The 25,073-nt window shown below is 42.7% G+C and overlaps 1 protein-coding gene across 3 annotated transcripts in view; it reads right to left on the minus strand.

Moving 5' to 3' along the window:
- Positions 1–25,073, minus strand: part of marchf8 (membrane-associated ring finger (C3HC4) 8) — a 58,841-nt gene that overhangs the window by 9,587 nt on the left and 24,181 nt on the right. For 2 of the 3 annotated variants that reach the window (XM_088304025.1, XM_088304023.1), the window contains exons 3-5: positions 8,162–8,212; positions 1,584–1,663; positions 49–810 (exon numbers count right to left, since the gene is read on the minus strand). In XM_088304025.1, coding sequence (XP_088160151.1) covers positions 49–810; positions 1,584–1,663; positions 8,162–8,212 — 893 coding nt within the window. Of the gene's footprint in view, positions 1–48; positions 811–1,583; positions 1,664–8,161; positions 8,213–16,988; positions 17,532–25,073 lie in introns of those variants that run through there. The other variant, XM_088304026.1, reaches the window with a different exon arrangement.

Here is a 25,073-nt window from a genome sequence, read left to right on the forward strand (position 1 = left end):
GTCACAGGGGAGGCAGGCGTGGTTGACACCATCCAGACAGTCACCCACCTGCAGCAGTCGCCCGAGAGCGAAAAGGGCGACAGCGGTTCCATTTTCGCCGACATAGGCGACGGGCAGCGGTCCAGGTCGCTGTCCTCGTCCATGTAGCAAAGCGGCGCCAAATGAACGCCCTTCGTCATCTCCTCGGGCGCAAACTCCAAGTCGCTGCCTTCCATGATGGCGCTGGAGGACTTGGGCAGGCTTGATGAGGTTGATGATCGGGAGAAGGGGAGGAAAAGGCGGAGGAAGTTGGCGCTGGGCGAGGGGTTGGGGTGGTCAGGAGCAGAAGGAGGAGGTGGCGGAGGAGGGATGGAAGGGCCCAGCATGTACGTGTAGTTGTTAGTAAAAGAAGGGACCAGGTGGGGGTGCGCCGAGAACACCCGACTCAAGTCGGGACCACCGTTCACTCCAGAGTTCGCCGCCCTCGTTTCAGCGCCGCCCGGAGGCGGGACGGCGTCCCCGGCCTTGGTCTCCAGCTCCCCCTCGGAGCAGGTGCGGTCGATAAAGTGCAGTCCGCGATAGAGGCCGTCCACGCGCTGGCCCACGTCGTTGAGCGACATGGAGAAACGGAGCGGGCCGTGAGGGTGCTGGCCGGGGGGGCAGGTGCCGCCCAGCGTGGGCCGCAGCAGAGAGAGCCAATCCCGCTGTTTGGAGGCGGGCGGCGAGTCCGTGCAGACGGTGGTCACCGTGACACCGCTGCAACCTTCCGAGCTTTTACCGTAAGGAGCCAAGAGAACCACCGCGGTCTGCTTCTGACGCTCCTCATCTGCACTGCTCGTGGGGGTGTGTGCGTGTGGGGGGGTGTGTGTGTGTGTTGAATGTATATGGAGAGTGACACATAGTGGTGAAGGACAGCAGGAAAAAGGGGGAATGGGAAAGGCAAAAAAAGAAAAGCGAAAAAAATGGACATTTGAGAGAAATAAAAAGGTTTTGGGGAACTGACACTGAATTTTATAAATTTTATTAAAAAAAAATACAGAACCCTTACATGGATTATGGATCCCAATCTGACCTCTAAACATTTGAATGCACCTGCCAAACTATTCAATGTTGCTCACAAAAGATTAGCGCAGCAGTTTTTAATTGTAATAAAAGTGTTCACCACTAGATGGCAAGAAAATTGTCTTTCAGGCAAATTAGGAAACAGACGCATTTTTCATTGCATTTAAAATGTGTAATTGCCGGTGTCATTTTTTTGAGATGCAATCAACCCTGAAAGATTTCAACATGAGCAGCCGCAACTCAGAAGTATACAAACAGCAATTGTTTTTTCCCCACAAGAACCGTCGACATTTAGTTTGAAGTGCATGAGCTGTTCCCAAATTTGTGTCGTCCAACATATTCAAATCTCAATAGTTTTACAAAGGCGTGTGAACATCTCATGATCATGATTGGTTTCACGTTTCAGATGGTTCTGAAACATCCAACAGCTGGGCGTGGATTCAAAAGTTTAGAGGTTAATTCACCAAGAAATGTTGACGTAAGATGAATATCCCAAACTCTTTTGTCTACCACTATCAAAACCAACATGCGATGAGGCGTACCTGCAGATGTCTTGGCTGGAGGGAGAAACGGACGTTCTTGAGAAGCTGCACGGAGCGTTGACTGAAGTCAGACTGCCGGCCTGAAAGAAACAACAAGGCGCACTTTAATGTGGAGTCAGCAAAGCGTATGCAAAGACAGCAGATGAATTATTCACATTTACTTTCATCTGCTACGGTATAGAAATAGAAAGTCTGAAGGATTCATGAATAATACAGGAAATATCACCTCTAATAGCGTAAATAAATCCGCGTCCATTCCATAGCCGTTATGATAGATGATGACTAATCTGTCCGAACAATCAACGATGACGAGCGAGTCTTAACGTTACCCTTTAGCTGTCAGAACACCGCAGACCTGTACATCAAGCCCCACCTTTTTCCAAACATTAGCCAATCACAGTGCTCATTTGCTCTCCTATCATGAGTTCAGGGCCACATATTGAGAAATACTCCTCACTTCCACAGAATGGAGAGGCTTAGGTGGCGCGTTCCTAACCGGTTTCTTGTGGGGCGTTGCTAATGTAAAATCCAAAGCGAGCCTGACCAGTTCAGCATCAAACTAATTAGCTATTGATTTAATCTCCAACCGCGCCGACGTTTTATAGCCGACGGCTTGACACTGGTCGATAGATGGCTGTGATGTCATGCTATCTGCCCTTCAGCCTGCCCATCAATGACATCCTTTCACTTTTTACTCATTCATGAATCACACACCCGAGTATCTCATTTGGATTGGAAAGGAGCAATGCAGGTTATCTCAGGACAAACCTGGACCACTACGTTCATCATTGTGTCCACTTCATAATGCAATGATTACACCCCGTGGATGACTGGGCATTAGATGTTGTTGTCATGTGTAGGTTGCAGCCAGTACTTGCCAGAAATTCCTGCAGCTCTTATTTTTTCTTTACCTGTATATTCTACTCTATAACACAAAGTTGCCATGCCCTATACAGATGGGCTTCCCTGACAAGATGCAAAAGGAGATTGTTGTCATGCAAAAGGAAGATTGTTGACACGTGTAGGTTTTAACAGCGGAATAGTCAAAAAGTCTTGCAGATACTGCAAATGTTGCTGTATGCACCTCAGAAGCCTCTCCAACCGCTCTTGATGTTCATTAAATCCATATCGTTGTCACATTTAAGATGCAGGAAATACTTGCCAGAAATTCCTGTCACATGCACTGTCTGGACCACTATTTTTATGATTATGGCCACTTCCTAACACAAATCCCACACGCTGTGGACAGCTCGGCAATGGCGATAAGAACAACCACACAAATGGAGATTGTTGTCACATATAGGACAGTCAGTACTTGCCAGAAATCTCAGTAGATCCTTTCACGTTACTTAAAGCCTCTTTACAACCTCCCCAACTATATGATCTCTATGAAATCCCATTTTCATGTTTATTTCCACTCCACACTCATGGACATTTATCGAGATTGTGTGTCGAACAAAGTACTCGCCAGAAATTCCTGCAGCTTCCTAGGCCTCTCGAAAACTATCAACTACCATGTTTTTATAAATCCTTTATTCGTATTTCTGGTGTAGAATCCAAATGTTACAACTTGTGGACGTCGGGGTCTTTTTCAATTTACGCAAATGGCGTGTTCCTTGCCAGAAATTACTGCAGCGCCTTAAATGTTTCTGTAGGCTTCTTCCCAGCTACCTGCCAGCTATTTTCCTCATTAAACTGCTCTATTTGTTTATTTCCAGTCCAGAAGACAAAGTTCAAATCCCGTGGACGTCTGGAGGCCCTCGGGGTAAGATCAGTCATGCAAATGGCCGTTGCGCAAAGGTGGCTATATTTAACGACGCAGGCGGACACGACACGCCGCTTGAAACGAGTACCTGGCTGCCAACATGACACGAGCGGCCCGTTGGCGTCAGCTGGAAACACTTCAAACTTGCAGACAGGTAGTCATGGCATCCGACACCGTGGGAGGCGATGGAAAGCGGTTCCTCAATATTCTTGGTATCCTTGTTCCAGTAAGACAAAGGACGCCATGTTGATTCTGACGGCATGTCTCCTCACAGGTGGCTTAAGGATTCATTTGCAGTTGTCGCTTTAATGAACGTCTCCCAATTAATTAATGAGCATAACGGCATTATGCAACATGTCTCCCAAGCATAATCACCCCTTCCAGGGGGGGATCCGGGCAGATGCCACCTGCTTGATGACGGCAATATGTCGCCATGTCGTACGGTTTGCTAATGAACGGAATAAAATGTGTGACTTTGAGACGTTCCTAAAAAGCACGGTGACGCTTTAATGAGACGAGAAGCCGTTTGATTTGATTGTCCGACCATTAACGTGCCACTCGAGACCCCTCAATCTGGATCCTGCAAATCAACTTGGACAAGAAGTGGCAATCTAGAGCTAATGCAACAATTTAGAAAAAAAGGAAAACTTTTCTTAACTATTACATCAAAGTTGGGACTTAAAATGAATTAAGAAATGACTCGTAAATGGAGCTGAATTTTAATACGTTAAATTTAACAATACCTTTCAGGACACTTCACTGATTATAACAACAATAATAAAACCATTAAGTTCTTTAATACTCTGCAGGGAGACTTTAGCACTGGAAAACAATATGACTATATACATATATTAATTATTATGATTATTGGTACAATTTGATACACAGATGAGAATACTTTCAAGGCAAATAAAATAAGGATGTTTTCCGTGCATTTCAATTAAGATGACAAATGTGAAAGCAGATGCAAAAAAAGTTATATAAATACATATAAAAAAAATCCTAATCTTTGCAGACAAATAAGGATGTTTTCATAATAAAAAAAGTCTGAATGTGAATGAATACAAAAAGACCCAATAATTACATAATTTATCGTGTCTGTACTTGTATCGATACAAATGTGCCGATACTATAAACCGATACCAACACACACAGACAGCAAGGCATCCATTTTCCTACTCAATTAAATCCACCAGTCTGTACATTTTTTATTTGCTCATTTTACATTATGTACTTTTACAAAGTGCCCCCTAGTGTTCAGCACATGACAAGGAAAAACATGCAAGTGGAAGTTGACAAGTAGTTCTTCTAGAAAGAATATTCGATGGAAATTATACCGTTCAACCAGTTAGTGTGAATACATTTTACCCATTTTTAAAAGTACTCAAAAAGAAACATGCACTCAATTGAAGAAAATTAGTGCATTCAACAAATGACTATGTTGCAACAAAACAAATAAGGACCCCACGAGTAATCCGACCCCAAGAAACACTGCTCCAAATGAAACAAACATTTCATGGTTTGGCTCCAAGTTCTGCATCATCAGCAGGAGCAACGAGCCGAAAACCTATCCCAGTTTGCACAAAACTGCAAAACAATTTCAATTCGGAGAGCCACCGCCAGATGTTTGGCTTGAGCTCAACACCAGCCTACTGAGCGGCGGCTCGCCTGCTTTGACTTCATGACCAGTGTAATACTTTAATTCCAGCCCTCCTTGCTCATCCGAAACAAGTACACACACTCACGCACACACACCCCCACACGCACACACACACATGTCTGGCACTGTTCTCAACCAGGCTACAGATAAGCCTCCTGACCTAGCAGAGCACCAAGTAAGGGGAAAGCCTCACACTCCACACTCTCACAACAGCTATGCTAATTTACAAGAGCCCGTCTATGGCATTTCACATTCTCTTTAGCATTAAGCTAAAGAGAATGTTTAATTATGGAGGGCTCCTAAATTAATGCTAACCCATAGTGGGAAAGACCGTTGCCACGGGTAACAAACAGCATCAACATGGTGCCGCAACACATGTAGACAGACAATATAACACGTTCGTTTATATATTTTCCACCTTTACTGTTGTTTTATGTCGTTATATTCATCATGAGAAGGAAGACCGGGCTTCAAACAGGTCTTCTCCATCAGGAATATTATCAATAGGAAGCAGTTTATTATATGTTCAACAAATTTGAACACAACAATCTACCTTGTTTGCTGAGAGGCATAATTACCAGGAAGGATATACTAGCCATTTATACGTTTGGCACGTTGCCAGGTAACACTCAGCTCAGCTATCAGAGCAAATGATAGATGTGACGAGCCGGTTGCTCCATCGCACACACCTCAAGTCAGGGTTTTAAAGAACAGCGACCGCAGTATAAATGCAAGCCGACAGTTATGGCACATAGTCGAGGAACTACATGTGATGAATCATGACTAACGTGAAAGTATACAAACAACAGTGTGTGTTTTGTTTTACACAAGAACCGGTGACAGTTCATTTGAATGGAAATTTTTATGAATGAATGAATTGCAAAGGTTACTTTTTAATTTGTTCAAACCCTTTGACATCTGGTTCAATTTTGTCCATATTTAAAAAATGTCATTTTTGTCATACATCTAGTTAGCAAGCGCATGAAGAGCACGGTCCTGTGAGGCCGCCTGGTAGTACGCATGAAAAATAAAAAAATAAACCAAAATAATTCTATATATATCTGCAATTACACAAATTATTTGAAAATTGATCTTTCAGAGAGTGCGTGAACAATGGGAATGCAGTCGGCATCATCTGCCATTTCAATGAACTTGAATCGCAATTCTGTCTTTGACTGCAGCGTTGCTGTATGAACAATCTTCACCTGCGTTAGAAATTATTTTGCAGTCTTGGCCTGATGAAAAATGGGAAAATCCTTTCATCCGACTTGGAGGTCATCTTCGACAGCCCCTATTTCAGTAACTCAACAAATAATCATGATGCAGTCTCACACTCACGCCCAAACATTAATGAGACTCAATACCAAAGCCGCATGAAAAATGATCGTTCCAAAAGATAGGCACGGAGAGGTATTTATTTTAGTTTTCTTATATTAGCAGTTTGCTCCCAACATGTCGAAAGACTCCACATTTTAGTTTACGTCATCAAGAGCTGCTGCTGTTTTGGTTAGCAAGCAGAGTTTAAATGGGCTCAGCATTTCATTCTTCGGAGATGCTGTCAAGTGTATTCAAAGATTAGTTTCGACCTGTAAATACATTATTAATATTAAAAGACTCTTTTTCACAAGATCAGGCTTGCTGACTTGTTAGCCGTGGCTAGCAAGTCAGCATGAAGTATTTTGGGAGACTTGTCATTTGTTGTTTCTCTCCCAGCATTTAAAAATTTGAGTACCTTCTTTTGCATTTCCGCAAACTAGCTAAATTTACTTCCTGGGGGGAAAAAGTATCTTCTCTTTGAATGCTGTGGCTGCGTTAGAGTGCCTCGATGTCGGCCATGAGTTTCTACAAGTGTTTTTCAGACAGCAAATGGAGGATCAAGATCCACCCAAGTAGCTCATTTCACTGGCCCGTCCAAAATGACCTTTCCCGGATTCGCCGCTGAGGACATTATCATTTAGGCGAGCGCCCATAGAGGGGGAAAAAGAATCTGATTGGCAGATGTGTGCTCCGGTTATGATCAATACTTGTCAAATTTGAGAAGCGCTGCTCACATTTCAAGCTCGTTGTTATGTTACCCACAATTTAGCCTGAGTAACCGAGACCAAGGTTGTGAAAAGGGGATTATTTTACCCGTACAAAATGTGTGCGTGAATGCATCAAGGTTCTTATAGTTAGCAGAGTACTAGAGTGCTTTTAAATAAAAAAAATAAAAAAAACACAGAAAAAATATTTTAACTTTAATTACAGTAATTATGTTCTTTGTTTTCATCTTTGTTAATTTATATTTTAATTTTTAATTCATATTTTTATTTATTTATAATTAGGAAAAACAAACTAATACTAAAGCTAATAAAACAAAACTAAAACAAGGCATTTTCAAAAAATGTAAACAAACGCACCCTGAAAACCAAGTAAAACAAAGTGCATTAAAAAAATTAAAAATAAAAAGTCAAAAATGCAATCAACACCAACTTTACAGAAAAATCCCAAACTTTTATAACCTCATCACCTATGAAAAGTCCGGAACATTACTCCCTATGATAAACGGGGGTCCCCTGTAATTATATTAGAATATCACAGACAATTTTTTTTCCAAGTCACTAAAGTCGTACCGGCCTGTCGCCACATCGCCGTTAAGGTAAACGCGGCCGTTAAAAGCGACCATGTGGGCCGCGGTAACGGCATGCGCATCGCGCTGGCGTTTAAAAGTCGGCAGCCGCTCGTGGCTGACACGTTGGCGGCGGCGCGCTAAGTGACCCTGACATGTCTCAGCGCAAGTAAAAGGTTGATCCTCTTAGGAGGCTCAGGAGGATTGCAAGGGAGGGGAAGGCAAGAAGGGAGAAAATAGACTGAGGTCATTGGGGGGGGGAATAGAGGTGTGTTGAGGTGGGGGGGAAAAAAATGCAAAAAATAGATGTGTTCCTTTTTCGCACCAGGGAAATAAAAATGGGAAGTCCCTGGACTTACTTCAGCTTGGAGAACACACCAAGATTAAAACTTTACCAGCGCCACTTAATTGCAAAACAAACAGCAGCACCGATAGATGATTTTAAAACATCAAATGTCTAACAGAAGCCACTTTCTTCAGATTTTTAAATAGCTAAAATGACCTCGCATTCCGCGGTTAAACTCAAGTATTTGTGCCGTGCTTACCTTTGATATATTGCTGGATCTGCTCGCTGAGTGACCCAGAGGTTTTTCGTTCTGAAAAAGAAAAGAAAACAGCTCCAGTCAACAACAGCATTCAAGATCATTCAGTCCTAATTGGAAAATATTGGGCAGCGTGGTGGGCAAATGGTGAGCACGTCTGCCTCACAGTGGATCAGGTCGAACCCAAATGGGTTTTGACTGTGCATGAAAATGGATGGACAGATTTTTTTTTTAATTTTGGCAGCACAAAAGGTCACTGACTGTGCTATAACGTCTTAAATTTGCATATCCAATCAATGACATCTTTGAGCGATCTGCAAATTAGGACTTTATTGTAGAAAATGCTAAATGAATGCAGATGCAATCCAGCTGATCAGCTGTGTGTCGAGATGCAAGTTAATAAAATACGTTTCTGATTTACTTGAAGCTGGTGCTTCTACTGTTCCCCGAGTTATTATCCATACTTTATTAAGTGCACAAGTACGTGGTAAGTGGAAGAGAAAACTCGAGTCAAGTTGTGTTTTGGAGGCGGTAATGATGCTCAATTCCCTACTTAAACTCGCTGATGAAGAACCGTCGTTGCTGCTACTGCGGGGTGCTGAGCCGAATGTCGCTTTGGTGCTAAGGAGCCTCGCGCGGCTCCTTAATGACAAGTCAATCGCGGTTACATAATGCGCGCTAAGTTCACACGGGCTTCAAAAGGGCTTTGCATACAAACAAATCTTCACCGGGCCAAATCGGCTCTGTAGCGCAGCACGTGCCGGTTTGCTCTTGTTTGCGTTGGCAACTGAAAATGACGAAGGCGTCTAAGTGACAGAACATAATCACAAAAACTGCTTATGTTTTGTGTACACAGGCAATTAAACATGAAGAGTTTTTTCTTTTTAACGAAGAGCAACATTTGTCTTTTTTAGGATATAAAGGATGTCTGCTTATTTTATCAAGTCTCATCCGTCTTACCCTTATTCGGTGTCAACGTATCGAAACACACTTATAAAACACTTTAAAATACTCCTTCGCTCCTGTTCTCACACTTTCGCACAGCTCTCCAAATGTTTCACAGGGTTCATTTGTCATTCCAAATTGAAGTTTACTGGTACAAAAAAACAAAACAAAACAATTCAACACTATATTGAAACACCACAATGATCAACCAAACATAACAAAAAGCGTGCTAGCTTAATGCTAACATCCAATGTTGAAAACAACGGATGGACTAAAAGATATTCGCATGTCTGTTGCGATCATTAAACCCTTTAAACTGCTACTTAAACGAGCAGTGTGACAAGTGACCATCATTTTTTGAGCAATTTGCAAAAAAAAAAACTAAACAAGGAATGAGCACTTCAAACACATCGAAAATCTTCCATATCAAAGCAATTGAATATTGAAAAACGATGACTAAACTGCCCGCATTGATCTTCTCATGAGCCGTGTTCCATTTCCGCTTTTAGACACCCTTTGAATTTCAGTTTTGTTTTTTAATAAACCACCTGATTTTTTACAGGCGTTCCACATTTTTTGTATCTTAAGTCATCGTTGTCGAACAAGACACACCAGTATCGTACCCGCCTCCACACGATAGGTACACACAAACCTGCATGTGATGGTAATTTAAATCCCATTTTTAATACAAACATCACTGTGCACACAACTGGCCAAACAAAGACATTGTTCAAACCAGTGACGAAGCCTAAAGCCAAGTTTCACCCAACGAGTCAAACAATGACAGGAGTAAGAAGAGTTTTTTTTTTTAATTTTCTTTCCACTTAATTGGTACGGAACATTCCAAGGTCAAGCCTTATAAGCCCTCCGGGACATCTCTGACTATCTAAACTCATTTTTGATAGGGCTTGAATATGACACAATAGCCTATGAATGGAAAATTTACCTCTTAACCAGCTTTATTATGACCACTCTTGGAAAGTCATCGAAAAAGCCATTTTCACAGAAGACGGAGAGTAAAGCATAGAACAAATTACTGATGGTTGTGCTTAATCCTGAGCTCTTGGACAAATACGCAGTCAAGCCCAGAAAGACTTTCTGAGAAGTCCCCCCCCCCCAAAAAAAAAGTGACCTTCTGTAAACAACAGCAGGGATTAGACAAAAGACAAGGAGTCACACGGATCACTCCGATGTCATCTAATGCAGTTAGGGGTCATTAAGTTGCGGAACCACATTCAAATGAAGTCACGCCACCAAACACCAATCAACAAGCAGTCAAATCAAATCACATTTTCACTGAAAAAAAAATAATGATGGTTATCAGAGATCAGTAGCGAGGCGGGTGTGGGTGAAATTCAATTGGGACGTGGAGCGTCTCTCTTGCCGTCATGTTGATTTCTCCGTAAATTCATTATCTCAATGAGCTGCGTTCAAGTGAGGCTGTCGTCAACAATGGATGCTGTGTCTGCTTCAAATCAACCAAAAAGCCAAATTTGGAGATAGAGCCTTTTTGGTAATAGGCTCCAGCTCAGCCGCAATCCTAATGAGGACGAGTGCCATGGAAAAATATATAATTGTGTGACTGTTAATGTCAAAATGTCACTTAAGAAGTTGCTTATATTTTTAAGGGTCGGCGCAGTCATTCTGGCACAGAGAGATCTATACAGAAGTTAAGGTGTCCATTTTTTTCGTGTCACCCGCAAGATTACATCCAAACTTCATTGGACACGTAACGGCGAACAGAGGAAGACATTGACGTAAACATCACATTGTCTCATTCGTCCCTCCTAAGAGGCCACGCTGAGTATTATCGAACATCCCAGACAAACAGTCTTGGTGCAGTTTCCTGTCCTCCCGTTGTCAGTCTCGCTGGGATGAAAAGCATAACGACGTGAGTGCGTGGCTGCGAGGCCGGAAGAGCAGACGCACATGGGACGTTTTAAATATGCAGGTTACCAGACATCACAAGTCCGAGCAGGGCTTACAGCTGAGAATCTCAGGCATTCAGAGAAAGGAGACCATTTCGGGGAAAAAAAAATTGAAATGGGAGGGAGTCACATCCCCTTCCAAGATTTTCACAGCAGCTTTCAAATGTGAACTTGGTGGCGACTTACGTCAAACGCAGCACAAGGACAAACAGACACAAACAGTGTGGCGATAAAAAAAATGTAGAACACTATCATTGCAGACTTTGAGCACAAAGAGATAAACTACATAGCCAGATGGGACCAAGCCAAAAAAAAAGGAACAGGCCTGGAGAATGGGAAGCAAGGAAGTTGACGTATCTGGAGAGTGTACTGACTTGTTTACAGCTGTTCGACCGTCACCCGAGATAGCATTTAGCAGCCAAAGTAACAACAGAACCACCGGTCGCTACATTTTTTTTTTCTGTCTTCCCCGCTTGAAACAATCCCGTTGTAATTCCCCAGCCAACGAAAGCACGCGAGACACGCGCGGCAATGCAGCATTTCGTGTTAGCGCTGAAGCTAGCATAAGGACCATTAGCATCGTAGCCCACTGACAGGGGTTAACTTCATAATGTGTCGTGTGTACGTTGAAGACTTCAAACTGGCTCAGCGCTGGTCATTTTCTGCGTATTTCTTCCAAATGATCAGAGATACAGTAACATGAATTATAATATGTCGCTAATAACCTCAGATTATCACTTGAGAAATGTTTCGGCTGTACCTCACAATTGGTCAAAATCTGTCAGAGGCCATAAAAGACCATTTTTCTAGTTTTACTCCTCCAAGATGCTTTAAACGCATTTAAAATTTAAAAGACACTTTTCCAAAGTAACCCCGTCGGGTCTGTTCTCACTCTCTCAGGCAAAGCGTGCCTGCTTCAAGCCGTTTTGTCACTCCCAGATGAAGTGTACGTTAAATATGATTGTCACTATAAACCCTACGTTTTCAACCAAATCATTATTTCTTTTTACAGATTGAGTAATGTCAACATATGATGTGAAACACTTTATACAGGCCAAGAAAAATTAGCATAGATGCTACAGGAATTATAGCCCACTCAAATACACACAAAGCAGCAACACAAACAAACATTCCTTAGTCTTCACTCTCTGCTCACCACGCATACCACCACCCGCGCTTTCCGTTCGGGCATGTTAATTAACCTCTTTGTTCTATTTTGGCCAATCTTTTCAATTTTCTGCCCGATACGACTGGACCACTCGTTTCAATCGTGTAAATGATGGCGGCATATTTAGAACTTTTAATTGAACTTACTCTACTATCTGATGCCAAGTCTGCATTACAAATGAGATGTGTTCTCAATTACCTTACCTGGCTAAATAAAATAAAATACATAAAAACTACAACAGAGCGTATGATAATTCTCACAGGCATATATTCCATTTTTTCGGGCCATTTCGGACCTTAACTCATTTCACTTTCTTGGTTTAAAAAAAAGAAAAGTGTAACCACGTATCATTAAAATCCTTCATTTAAACAAATCTCATTGAAGGCTTTTTAAGGACGTCAGCATCCCTGTAATGGACATCACTTCCCATCTTGACTTGAGTAAATAACTCCCGGCTAGCATATATGTGGAAATACTGTAATTACATCAGGACGTCGACAGTGTCCAGCCCTCCATCCTTGCTTCGGGTCAAACAAGAGACTGTGACAGTATTGAATATGACAGCGGAAGCGTACGTCTCAATTAACAGTCTTCCCAAGACAAAATGTGATGCTAACAAAGATAGGAACTGTTCCGGGACGACTTCGTTGGCCGCACTTAGCAGTCACACCCTTAAACAAAACATTGCTCATTATTTATGACTTTTAGCAAACAGTTGAGCCACAGCTAATCAGTCCCGCTCTGTGTCCGTTAATTAGCTGTTTCGTTTGTGCACCCTAGCTACTCCGGTGATACAATCTCTCAATTACACGCTAGCAAAGAGAGCGAGACAAAAGATGCTTACATAATGAAGAACTGTTGACCGCGTACAAATAGTGTCAAGTCGTAAAATTACATTTTAAAAAGGGAGATTCATGCTCAACATGCTAAAGAGGCGCTTAATAGCTTTGAGGCTCTTAGCGCTTGCTTGGTGTTAGCACAAGACACTGTTGGGTAAAAAAAACCCTGAGAACATCTGAAACAAAAGCAGTCAAATGACTGAAGCCAAGTGAGTCACTAACTTTTTACACAAAGTGCCACCTCAAACGATACTTTGGACTCTCTAAGTATCATCATAAAGACCAACATTAAAGCACAGTAGTGTAGCATGCTAAGTACGCATTAACCAATTGCGAGGCAAATGAGAATCTGTTCTCACTTGACTGGACAAATAAAAGGTTAAATAAAATAACTATAATTACGGGGGAAAAAAGGTACTTTAATGTTAGCCGATGTAACATGATGTGCTTGTGCTGTTTGAACATTTAACGCTGCCCTTAAATACGTGAAAAGAAAAATGGCGAAATAAGCAAAAGTTAAATACATATAGTACAGAGAAGGTTTTAAAAAGTAGATACAACAGGAATGTAGTGTAAAAAAACACAGACTGATTGTTTGATCACAAAAGCGATGATTTATTTATGTATTTAATTTACTGCTTTTGGCAGTTTTGCGGTTATTTCAGTGACCATTGTGGGTTTTTCTTTGACGGTTAAATTCACTTGGAGGACAAAACCAAAGCTAGGCCCATCGCTATTTAAAAAAACCAAAACGTTTTAGACAGTTTCAAGTTAATTTTAATTATTCATTGTTGTTTCTTGCGTGTATGACAAGATCATCACATTTAAGACTTAGGATATCAATTACACATTTCGATTATTATTTCCAGATGAACATGATTTTCTCCCCTGGCAATGTTGTTCCCGCTCAACATTTGCGCCTTTACAAACACAAACGGGCAAGCTGAAGACCTGCACTGAATTCAAGTGTGAGAAAACATGTGACAGCAGCCAAGTAACATGAAAACGTGCTCACGTCGCCACGTCGTGGGGAACCTCACTCCATTTTACGCTAGTCTGTCAACTGTGTATGTGGATTAAATTATTTCGTCCTTTTAACAAAGGCCTAACCCTAGACTATAACACCAAAATAGATATTATAATTTGCTTGTGTTAGTTAAAAACACACGGGAAGAGGACTTAGAAAAAAAAAAATGATCGCATGTCAAATCACAATCGGAATATTGAGGAGGGGCCAAATCGCAGTTATTTTTTTGAGCTAGGAGTTATTTTTTGTCATTTATGATGTAATAAAAGTCAATGCTGTCCATTCAGCAGCGCCCAATCCTTTATCGCTTGTATAAATCTTAACTGTCAAGGTGATTGGAACAGCCGAATCTAAGGAGGCTAACCGCTACTCTCCTCCGCAATAAGCAATTTTTTGTACTTTTGCATCGACGCAGACGTACAAAGCTCATGTCGGCGTGCTGTTCCGACATTTCGCTGCTCTAGAGACCGTCCCAATCTGGTGACCGTGACAGACGAGCAAGTCGAAAGTCTTTTGTAAATTGGCCGACTGGATGAAGAGACGGCAAAAAAACATTTGATAAGCGATTACTCAACTTCAAGCTTTTTGAGGATGCAAAAAAACCCAAAGAAAATCAATTGAACCCTTAATTTAAGTACAACATAAAACATCGCAAGCGTAAAGCGTTTTGACAATACTGTACGTGTTGCCGTGTTTTAATTGTGACTAAATGACTGATTATTCAGAGTTGAAAAGTGATTGATCACAATGTTCTACCTTCCCCAGTCTTCCTCACTCCTCCCTTTCAACAGGTTTTAAGCCATGACATGTGACTGACTTAATCTCCGTCTCCTCCCCAGCTGTGGATTTGACACAAAGCTGTGATTTGGTGCATCGCTCCATGATGCGATACGCTAAGCCGGGAGCCAAAATATAGTTCAAATCAGTTCATTTGAATGTGTATTTGGATCAGATCTCGTGGTTTTCCAACAGATAAATAATTTTCCATTCGAAAATAGTAGAAACCAAGTAACGGTCAATTCATTAGACCGAAAGTTAGCAAATAAAAACATTGCATGAGAAAAAGAATCCTCTGTATTTGGCCATGGGAAGGGAAGGAGACATTTATTTGGGAAGTCAGACGAGAGTCGACAACTAAGTGGCAATCAGAATCAGAAATCCCTTTATTGTCAATCGGAGCATAATGATAGCGTCCAGAGCAAAGTCATAAAAATTTGCTAATCTAACATCAGCATTTATTATTAGAATTGCTGCTCAGCAGACTCTTACCAGTTCAAAATAGTAAAAACTGGGTAAGCTAACATTAGCATTAAGACGACAACAACAACCGCAGCCAAACAACATTTTCTTGCGTTTGGCTATAGCGAGGACAACAATTTTATTCCAGTTATTCTGTTTTTGTGCAAAAGCCGAAAGTCCTTTAGAATATAAAATTTGTGCTTAGGTGCGATCTTGTGATCGGGTACACACAACCAACAATGTAGCAAAACAATCGTGACCTCGTTTTGGCCATGGTAAGCAGACACATTTTGCCCCAGGAAAGCACTGAGAACCAAATTCATTAAAAGATCGTGTGGTAAAACCGGTAAAAATGGAGCAAAACCGAAAGCATCGACAGCAATTCACAAAGCATGCGCAGATCACTAATTGTGCCGTCAAGCAGATTGTATCTCTCTGCTGCGGTGTAATTTGCGTAGATTTAAAGGTCATATGCATATTTTTGGCCAAGAAATTGCTCTGCCACGTTGTTCTCAGTGCATAGCGCCTTTTCCATCAACAAGCCTTGGAGCATTTAGTTCCTGTTAAAATATCCTGGTAACAAAAGTTCCTGTGGCCAGGGTCGTTTGCTCTCTGCAGCATCAAATAATTCTTAGAAATTCATGCAAAATGCGTTTGATGACGTACGCAGCAGTAGAAAAATTCTACTGCACTACCCCTTGTAGCCTATGTGTGTCAGTAGAAAACTAACACAATGCTGCTAGTTGATATCGCTTTTGTTGTTGTGGTCCTTTCAGTTTCAGATTTTCACGGCTTCTCGTTCCGTGTGCCCAATTCAAAATCCCGTTGAATGTCCTCATTGGCGTAAATGTTCAAATGATGCACCCCCTCATCTGTCCATGTGTCAATCGTATTTGCGCTTTATTATCACAACTCTGGGTAAATCGAAAAGTTCCTCAAAAGGTTCCTGCAGTGGAAAAGTGGCTCGTTATACTTTGCCACGTGTGGCTTATTGCAACTCGGGGGAAATCAGTGGCAAGCTGGACTCGGAGGCCAAACTTTGTGGCCGTTTGCGCTGGTATGTCATTAGCGCAATATCAATTTTGAATAGGAGCACCCTGCAGGTGCAAATGAAGAACAGATGCTATCAGAGGCCACGGTTCGGTCTTGAGAGCCCATTGCAGTCAAGTGGGGACTGCAGAGCATAAGTCACAGCAAAAGCCGAAGCTAATGTTAGCATGTGTGTTTCTTTTGGGCATTTTTTGCCACGGGCTGCTTAGAAACCCACCTGAGCATCTCCCCGAAACAAGTCGGTGTTAAAAAGGGGCCTGAGATGGCACCCTGCGCACCCTCACACACCGGTGCACCCCAACCTCGGGTCGACCTGAACAAAGATCACTCAATCGGTGCACCCCACCCTCACATCGACCTGAACAAAGAGTGGGTGAGGGCACCGGGGAGGAAAAAAATGGGTCATGCTTCCACACCCAGGATGTGGCAGATGCACAAACAAACAGGAAGGAAGAGAGCGCACCACAACAGAGCTGCTGGTGCTGACGCAAAACAAAAGAGAAAAGCATAACACTGCTGCAAAAGCATACATTTGTGGCAGGAGGGGTGGGGGGCTCAACAATAATAGCCCCCATTTTTGAGCGCATCACACACAATATGACACACAAAAGAGTAGAGGCAGCAAGCAACATACCTGAATCTTAATTTTCCAACAGGAATTCATGACTGGATCCTGAGGCGCACCTCTATCGCTCTCACTGATTCAAACAAAGGTTCCTCGGGGGGGTGTTACTACGGGGGGGGGGGTTACATGACCCCCTATGTAAATCCTCATCGAGACGAAGAGAGGACGAGAAGGAAAGCCTTGGTAAATACGGAAGTGGAGCTCGTGGTGACAATGGTACCCGTCACCGTGGCGACTGCAGATACGGCTGCACGCCCCCCCCCACCCAGAAAAAAAAAAAGATAATTCAAAAGACAGACAGCGAAAAAGGAAAGACGACTGCCCTACATTTTCGGCAAACACAGAAGCTGAGCTGCTGCTGCTGCTGCTTGTCCAGGCTCACTCTCAGCTGTGTATACACACACACGCGCGCGCGCGCACCCCCCCACGCACACGCACACGCGCGCACACAATCCCGCAGCGTAATCCCATTGGCCGCAACGATTCTTCCTCCAGCTGATCTTGATGACATGGGGGAGGGGCATAGAGCTGTTGAATCATTCATGAGAAGGGAGGTGCTGTCCTTTAAATAGACTCCCTCTCCCCTGCACACTCCTCTTAACCTTAAATTACCCCCCCCACACACACACACACCCACACACCATCCTTCCTTTTCACACTTGCACCCACGTGCACCATCTGAACCTCTTAAAGCTCCCAAAAAATAAAGCCAGTAAATCTGCCGTAAACTGCTGTCGACCAATCAGAGACGACGTCATTCCGCGGGCTGCGCCAATCGACAGCAGGCTTGTGGCACAGTGCTTCGTTTTCTCACCCCTTTGCTCTTCTCAGCTGCATTCAAGGGCAACAGTGGCTGTGTTTGGTATCATTCATTCACTCCTGACTCCCTAATCACTGAAAAGGGATTTTCATACAGTAGCGAAGGTTGAGAAAGTCCTCTAAATATCCAAAGGTATGGATCTCTATAAAGTAGTCGATGGTGAACTTGGTATGTAGTTTTTTAAAAATTGTGATTATTGCGTATGGAAATGAATGATTCTCAATTCAGTGACTGAATGAGGGCCATTTAAAAAAGCCACTGACATTTCACACGAGACATGGCCTGCAGACGCCTTGTGCCTTGTTTTATGGTTTAATTTGCCACCATTTTTTTTTTCGTATTCTCCATTTTTTAGTTAAAAAAAACAATTTAAAGTCCTTCTAGACTGTTAAACTGGCTGGCGGTATGGCGAACTGTGCTTTAAACGCTTGGCACGAATACAATTCCAACACACCGGGGGTCATTGTCAGTTACGAGTTTGAGACGGTGCGAGAGCGATAAGACCAAATTTAACACACCTGCTCCCCACTGACACCTGCGACGCCATAAGAAGTCACATGACACTCTGCTAATTGGGCCCAATTTGGACATTTTCACAAAGGTGTGTACTCGCTTTTGCTGCCAGAATTTCATTTTTGCAGTGTTGTCCCTTGTAAAGAAACGTATGATACCATCTTACAACGGTGAATGCATTTTTCTATTTGTCCACCTTCATATAATACAGAGAATCACTTCCATCAAACATTACCTTGTGCGAGGTCGTAACAGTCCTATTGTTTACCAACGACATGTACCTTTGACACAGACGGCCTACTTTGAAAGCAAACAAGACAACGGAACGCAAGGATGCCGTGTGCTCTCGGCAAAGGAAAATATGAATGCAATGCTCTCCCCCTTTCAGAATGTACAGTAATGGCTGATTGGCTGGCCGCACCGCAGACGTCAGCGGAGGGAACACGGGGAGAGCTGTATCGCTCCAGGGTGACTTACTGTTATGGAACAGAGCGGAACGCGCCGTACTTCGATGGAAAATAGGGACGGCAGCCATTGAGCTACTACACAAGGCAGAGTGCATGTGTCTACGCTGTCGTATCTGTTGATACTAAATGAGCCAGAAGATGGGCTTCAAATCCGGTGCTGTTATCTCTGTACTCAACTGCCAGCGTCAAGCATTTAGTATTAAGTAATTCAGCCTGGAGAGATCATCTGTTATTTTTTGAAAAACATTCAGACTGACCCTTAATATTTTTTAGCGCTAGAGCATTATCATTCATGACGTCATGCCATATGTCAACAATTTTAATTTTATTTTTTTTATAGAAAAATGTCGTTGGAAAAAAAAAATCCAACTGTTGCTTAAAAAGGCTGCCCAAACTGTTATGAATTAAATTTCCATTGTTTCCTTTAAGAATAATCATCCCACGTGGACCGTTTTCAATATTAGCGGTTCAACTGTTCATACACTCGTCACAATGTCAGAGCACATGACCGAGTAGGCCTTTACGTTTTCCCTCCAGGAATTAATTACCAAATAGATAAGAGTGGGGAAACAAAAACTTTCTACATTTTTGTGTGGAGACTCAACTATCAGTATCCACATACAAGAGCCGCTAACTGAGACAAGATTTTTTAAGGCTCATAAAACAGAACTGCATTAATGCCTTGTGAATGTGTCGAGATGCAGTGGAAGACTATTAAAATAAAAAAAAAAAGAAAATGGGGCTCGCGTAATTAAACATTACAGTAGGCGGGCATGCATGCTCGATGAGCAGCTATTAAAAGTAATCGGAATGCAGAGAGCGGTCGACACAGTGCATTGTGTGTGTGTGTGTTTTTTTTTTTAAATAATTCACCACCTTACCGACCTTGTTACTGCAGCATTTGTTTGACCTTGACTTCAAATAAAGTAACGCTTCCTGTGTACCACTTCGTTCCATGACGCTGTTGCGACTTTGGTGAGGTAGAACTTAAAAATTGGCTCCAAGCTCTTAAGTTAAGTTTACCGTCAAATTAAACATAAATGAATTAGATGTTTATTTAAAACCACCACATGACAGCTAACATGAAGTGAAGCCCCTTGGACGAATCGAATCGCATCTGTGTCGGTGTTATAACGCATTCTTGGTTTTATGTTTGCATGACCTGATTCTTTAGGTGGATGTCAAACCAGCCAAGTGGCGCGTTCCCGCCACCAATTAATATTGTGCTTCCACTCCAAAGAAACCAATGTGAATTGAGTTTGGTGTGATGTTCTGAAGTTTGCTGTCGCCATCGAAGCGGAGCGGGTCTAAAGTGTAATTGTATCTCAGATTTTTGCTCTTATCTCAACGGTAACCATGCGACGATTCGTAACTCAAAAAAACAAAAGGTACCACCTGTATGGATATTTGGGTGTAATTATTCGTTTTCTACACCAGATGGCAGAAGGTAAAATTGTATATCCACCGCTTGCCTTTTAACCATCAAAATTATAGCTTTGTGCTCGACTAAACGAGATCATTATTATTTCAGCATATTATATTTTGAGACATTTTTGTTTGGTGTTGTGCCGTGGTATTTTTCCAAAATATATGCCTTGGCTCAATAAAGGCTGGGCACGACTGCTCCACAAATTTATACTTAAAAAAAGACTGCACTGCTCCTCTTTACTGACAGATGAAGTAATTATGTGCGTATCCTTTGAAGCCAAATCAATAGTCAGGCCAAGCCGCCCTTTAGTCGGTGGAATACATCACGGCCTGATGAGCGGAATAAGATGGTTATCGTGTCTCGCTCAAATGATGGGGCAGAAAGGGGCTTGAGGATCCAGTTATCCTCACTCAGAGACCTTTTTGCAGTTTGCCGGAAAATGATTCTTCAAAGACGTGCACGAGCAGAGCAGATCTAGCGGGTGTACCGGACTTTATGTGCTCGACACCTTCCTCGTCCACGTGCAACGCAGCAGGAAGGACCTCACACGACGTCCGCGTCCATCCAGCCATCACCTGCTGGTAAACAGATGGCTCGCCATAACCAAAGACAGACGGGTGGGCCGAGCGCGCAAATCCACTGGACATGCAGTGCGCTTCCTCTTTCCCCCTCCTTCACGAGGGCCGATCAGGATTCTCGGCGCGCGTGCTGGAAGTCGAGGCTCAGCGGGATTGGAAAGTGCAAGGTTACAAGGCTGCCTGTCGTGCATTTAAACTCTTTTTGGTGGTCCACATTTACCCAAGGGGTCAAAGTGACCTCAGCGGAAATATTCAGAGAGTCCTCCGGGACGTGAGGTTCATATCACACTGAAGTTCAAGGCAAAAACATTTTTGATTGATCGTGGATTACATTAGGAGCCATGCAGGATTTGACTGCAAATAACGACTCGCCACTAGTTTGGCAAAGGTACGAAGGGTGTGCATCTTTCCACAAAAGACAATTCGATACAGTTTCCGATGCGAGGGGTGCGAAAAGATTCAAGGACGCTTCGACTTGAAAGTGGAACGATTCGATTCGGTTTGACTCAGTGGGACTACGATTAGATTCGATTCAATATGGTGCGGCTCAGTTCAAGATGGTATCAAGTAATGACGTTTGTTGTTATTTTACACACATTTGAATGAAAAAGTCAGAACTGAAAAATGTGACATTTTCTTCTAAGATATGTCTCTCTAAACAAAGACTCAAAACGAATATGATTCGATTCGGCTAGAGTCGATTCGGTCAGATTCGATTCGGTTAGTCGATAAATTCGCACCTTAAATAAAAAAAATATTATTCTGGTTCAAACCGTTTTTTTTTGTTACAGTCATAATAGGTTCCAAACGCCACCGATTATTGAGTCTTGTGTGGCACAATTGAAGCCCCGGCGCTCTTAGCATTTGCCTCTTGTGCTCTCAGATTAGCTTTTGGTCCGAGATAGGTGTGAGGTGTGCAATCGTCCAAATAAGTTCCAAAAACAGGTCGGGAGGACAATCTTAACTATTGAATGTGTTCAATATTTATGATTAAAAGTCAAGGGGCGGGCAATGTAGGCTATTCTCGAGTCATTTGACTCAGTGGACTGTGACATGAACAGATTGTAGCCAATCAGAGGCGGTGTTAAATAAAACTAAATATGTCCTACCCGTTTTCATTTTATTTGGATAAAATATTGAGTACGCCAGACATTAAAAAGTACTTTCCCAAGTCCTTTCTTGTTGACTTCATGACTCTTGATCCCGCCTCAGGCCTTTTTTTGTTTTTTTTAATTATCTGGAAGTGTTTGTTCCATGTATGACCACACAAGAGTGCTCAGTTTGGAGATCAATGGTGGGAAAGAATCTTAATGTGTGTGGTGCTCTGTGATGAGATAATCGGAGCAGACCGTACACACAACATGGCCAAGATTGTTAACCCAAATTTCTGTCTTTTCGTATGGGGACTATCACAGATTAAAAAAAAAAAAAAGTCTTAAAACCAGAAAAATCCTTTTGTGTGCACCAGGCCTGATCGTCAAGCCAGATGGACAGAAAACAAGTTGACAGCGGGTCAACAGCCAAGTAGGGCATTCTGTTTAGCCTCAATTGCTTCAAGGCACCCTTAATCGACATTTTCACACAATAGACCAAATTCTGAGGGATCAATGAATCAATTGTGTTATCCAAGATGGCGGCGTCAAACGCCCAATTGCAAAATAGACGCGGTTTAGTTTGTGGAGTGAACTTTCCCAATCCGCATGAGCTGCTGTTTCTCTAGCACTCGCCTACACTGAAATGATCTTGATGTGAGGCGCAAATCTGCTCTACCTGCGGCAAGTAACCTTGAATGTTCAAACCATCCTGTCTCAAGGATATGGTGAAAAAAAAATATTTTCTCACACTGGAGTCCGCCACCTTGAAACTCTCTCAATTTTCACTTTGGTTTCTAGACAAATACAGTCCACAGCAGCAGTGGCAATTTGCATCTAAAGGCTCCTCACGTTACAAAACCCAAGCTCGGAATTTACCACATTAACATTTTGAATGCCTTGGAAATGCTCAACATCTAAATAATAAAAAGAAAACTCGTGGAAGTACAGCATTTCTCATTTAATTAGCGAGATCCTCCAGTAATTCCAAACATAGCAAACTGCAGACTTTGCGCTAGGGAAACATTTCTTATTTGCATTAATATCAGAAGGATAAACTAATCCAGAGATTGACATGCAGCAGAGACTTTGTTTTTTTTTAACATCTGTTTAGAGCGCCGCTAGTCTTGGGTGTACTTCGCCCATTGCCATTAGTAGAGTTGGAAAATATCAGGAAAGCGCCATCTCATTCACTACCAGCCCAGTAAAAAAATAAATAATGGATCTTTGACGTCTTTAGCCGTCAATGGCAGTAAATGAGTTAAATAGGGAACTTTAATTTTTTTTCAGCATCAGGATATGCCACTGAAAATGCAGTAAAATAAACTCAAACTCTGATTATGCAGATACAAAGCAACGCTTGACGAGACCTCCACTCCTCTTTTTCCATCGCTTGACCTCAATCTAAAAACGAAGCTTACCCACCCGCGCCGACATCTCAGCCATTGAGGGAAAATATTTCCATTCTGGGCTTCTCCTGTTTGACCTCACACAGCCGCAGTCAATATGCTGTTCAGATACTGACAAGTTCACCTCAGATCAAACCGATATATGCCGATATATATAAGAATTACCCAGAGATATATCTGGTAGGACTTCAATTTTCACGACACGTGAATATGAAAAATGAAAGGTGATGTATTTTCCTTTCAGTCAAAACAGTTCCCAAGTGTCTGTTGATATGCTAGATTCAAAATAGCCCGCAGATCAAGAGTTCAGGGTTCAGTTACTTAGTGTAATTACGGTGTAACTAACCGCTTATCAGTATTCTCATTTTTTATTTGCGTTTGACTCGTTCAGAGGACTCTGCTAGGCTAGTACAGGACCTTTATGAGAACTCTGGTGGAGGTGGGACTACATTTGGAATGACCTCAAAGCCCCTTTGCAATAGTTATGGAAAGGATGATAGATGAGTTTATAGAAGAATCCCCTTGGACCATGACGTTTGCAGATAAGTGATTTGCTGCGAAAGCAGGGAGCAGGTGGAGGAAAGGAGAGGAATGGCGATTAGCCTAAGTAAGACAGAAGATATGTGCATGAATGACGAGGGGTAGGAGGCACCTACAGGGAGCAAGATAGCGATGGTGGAGGAGGTTAAATAGTTTGGGTCAACAGACCGGAGTAATGGTGAGTGTAGTGTCAGGTGTGTTACGTTTTAGAAAAGTCTCTACTGTGATGAAGGGAAAGTTTAGAATACAGTGGCGCGTCATGCTTAAAGCCACGACAGCAATCTGACATCGGCCGTCGCAAAGTCAGTACACGCCGTGTGTTTGGTGAAGCGTGCAACGTCGGAAAGTCAGAGCCGTTGTCGGGGCGACTGGAGGGCGTGTTGGGCAGATTCAACATTTATAATCGGGTTGGGCGGTTGGGCTAAATGAGCACTGTGATTGGTTGTTAGCTAGCGAATCAGCAGTGAACAAGAACGGCAAGTGAAAAAAATGAAAATCTAAGCTATTTCTCAAGAACTAAATCAACCTTGCTCAATTTCACATCTCGATGAACATAATGGCTGACTGGACAGAAGAGCACGAAGACTAAGTGATCCCTCTTATTTGTGAAAGACCGCCACCGTCAAACGCTGCGCAATGACTAGCGCCGCCGATGGCGCGGAGGGGTACTACCTCTCATACATTTGCAGAAGATCCGAAGTAGTTGGCGCCTTCGTCTGCTTTTCCCGCACGTTCTTCCGTCATTTTACGGTCCAACGTGCTGAGTTCAAGGCCGACCAAAGTCGGATTGCTGTGTTGAGGCCTTTACAGACAGTGGCACTCAAGAGCCAACAGGAAGTAGAGCTGGAGGCAGGTGGAAATGATATTAAGGTTCTCTTGAGGAGAGACCAAGTTGGACAGGATTTGAGATGAGCTCATCAGAGGGACAGCCAAGGTTAGATCTTTTGGATACAGAGCGAGCGAGATCAGACTTCAATGAGTCGGCCACATCCAGGGGAGAGATTAGAGTATTTTGTGAATGCAGAAGACAGGAACAGACTGAAAAGGATGATGCACTGTTGACCTCTAGCAGGACAGTGCGAGTATGAATGATTGTTTGCTTTTGGACGAGTGACCTAACAGTCCAGGGTCCACCCGTGAACCTCATGAGGATACGGGAGACAGAAAATGGATGGATGAAAGAGTTGCCTCACATTGAAGAATCGAGGTTGATCCATCTCACATACCGGTCGTTGTGATGTCGAACA

Source organism: Idiotropiscis lumnitzeri, chromosome 9 (genome assembly GCF_059441095.1).
Source record: "Idiotropiscis lumnitzeri isolate Australia: NSW breed Sydney's pygmy pipehorse chromosome 9, RoL_Ilum_1.0, whole genome shotgun sequence".
NCBI classification, from domain to species: Eukaryota; Metazoa; Chordata; class Actinopteri; order Syngnathiformes; family Syngnathidae; genus Idiotropiscis; species Idiotropiscis lumnitzeri.